The sequence below is a fragment of the Limulus polyphemus genome, unplaced genomic scaffold (assembly GCF_000517525.1).
Source record: "Limulus polyphemus unplaced genomic scaffold, Limulus_polyphemus-2.1.2 Scaffold6486, whole genome shotgun sequence".
Classification (NCBI taxonomy): Eukaryota; Metazoa; Arthropoda; class Merostomata; order Xiphosura; family Limulidae; genus Limulus; species Limulus polyphemus.
The window spans coordinates 45,278-47,104 of NW_013672096.1; the positions used below are offsets into that span (position 1 = coordinate 45,278).

General features: G+C 35.0%; 1 protein-coding gene across 1 annotated transcript in view; it reads right to left on the minus strand.

Moving 5' to 3' along the window:
* LOC106473763 (E3 ubiquitin-protein ligase rnf213-alpha-like) overlaps positions 1-1,827 on the minus strand; it is a 49,843-nt gene that overhangs the window by 42,490 nt on the left and 5,526 nt on the right. Inside the window, exons 4-5 of the mRNA XM_022402156.1 lie at positions 1,531-1,703; positions 80-1,253 (exon numbers count right to left, since the gene is read on the minus strand). Coding sequence (XP_022257864.1) covers positions 80-1,253; positions 1,531-1,703 — 1,347 coding nt within the window. The remainder of the gene's footprint in view (positions 1-79; positions 1,254-1,530; positions 1,704-1,827) is intronic.

Below are 1,827 nucleotides of genomic sequence, written 5' to 3' on the forward strand. Positions count from 1 at the left end.
GTATTTCCAGTTTCCATACACAATTTTATTTGGTTGATGTTTCTACAAACTTGAGCATACTCCAGATCCTTTGGAAAACCTGACCCAAATATGATAACTGTGTTTTTCATGTCAACCATTTGTTGATTCTGAATAATACTGAGTGCAGCATTGTTTTTTGTCAAAAGCAGAAGATACCTGGATTCTTCTTTCATCAGATCACAGCTCAAAGCACACTGAATAAGTCTTCTTGAGTCACAAGGAGCTTCTGCTCCATCACAAGAATTTGATGGATCTATGTATAGAGCTTTCAGAAACATCATTACTGGATCATTCTTTTCTAAATGCCCTCCAAAATTTCTTCTGATAGAATGCTCTATTTCTTCTGGTAATGGTGTTCCATTTCTCTTTTTTGCAAATCCAACAACCATCTTAATAAGTGAATAATAATCCCTGAGACCAAAAAATTCTTGTTCTTGTTTTTTGTATATTTCAAGATATGCTACAGCAATGTCTTTTATAATCCCCCGAATACTAGAAAACACATTCTTATTACTTTTACAAATTCCTGCAGCACTTTCAATAAGATCTTCTTTTGTTGAATTACCTCTTGACACAAATATTCCCCGATTCATTTTAGCAGGATCTAATGCCCAATTAGATATCCCAATAAATCCAACTTTTTTCTCTGGTGTTGGTTCTTCATTACCTAAACAACCGTCTTCCAAAAGAGGATGAAGTGCTTTCAATGGAAAAACAGAAGAATCTTCAGCAAGTCCAATTTCATCAAGGACTACCACTGACACAAATTTATTGAGATCTTTCTCTTTTTGAAATCTTTGACACTGGTGAAAAACACTAATAATCCCTTCTGCTGTTGCCAGTGGACTACACTGAAATGACACCATATGAACATGTTTCAACTGACGAAACAGTTGAGATTTTGAGTTTTCTCCTTGCATGGCATCAGCAACAATTGATTTTGCAAGAGACTTTGAGGTACCTGGTTTTCCAACAAGAAAAAGTGGTATGCGTAGCTCAATGCATATAATCATCATGAATACATTTTCTTTTAAAGCTAGATTCTTAGCTATATTTGATCCTAATTCTAACTGATCAAGAAAGACTGTTTGACAAGCTTCAATTTCAGTTATTAAATTCTTCTCTAATAGTTGTTGCTCTCTCAGTGTGCTCTCTCTTTCCAAACACTCATCAATGTAATTAACATATTCTTTTCTTTTTTCAAGACGAGCATAATAACAAACACCAAGAGACTAAAAGGAAACACCGCAAGTACACGTCTAGTTTCTTACTATTTATAATTATTTCTTCTTCACCATCCTCCAATATTCCATCCATGAGTGGGAATAACACTTCATGAAGATTGTAAAACCATTCATAGACAGTCAAAGTACGCTCAATATCCCTTAAGCTCACAAAACTACATTCATCTTTCCTCCCTCTCATGTAAGACTGAGATGCAGCTAACACATTTACAATGATAGGGACAAATTCAGTTGACACTATACCTATTTTTTGATACCTTATCACCATCTGATTGATGCATAGTTTTTCTTCTTGGCCATTTATATTACCAAAGTCCCAAACTAAACAAATCATAGATGATGGGAGAGGTTGAACCCGATACACCAACTGTCGAAGTGGGATGGATCCAAATAGTTCCTTTGTTTCTTCTACATGCATATGGTAGCCAAGGCCTGAAGCTTCAAGTTTTTTTATAACTTCTTCATTATGTTTTCTATATGGATTGCAAGCAACAACAAAATTGAGTCCACATTTTGCTGAGATAGGTTTTCCACAAAGAGTATGATCACATATCACTTCCTT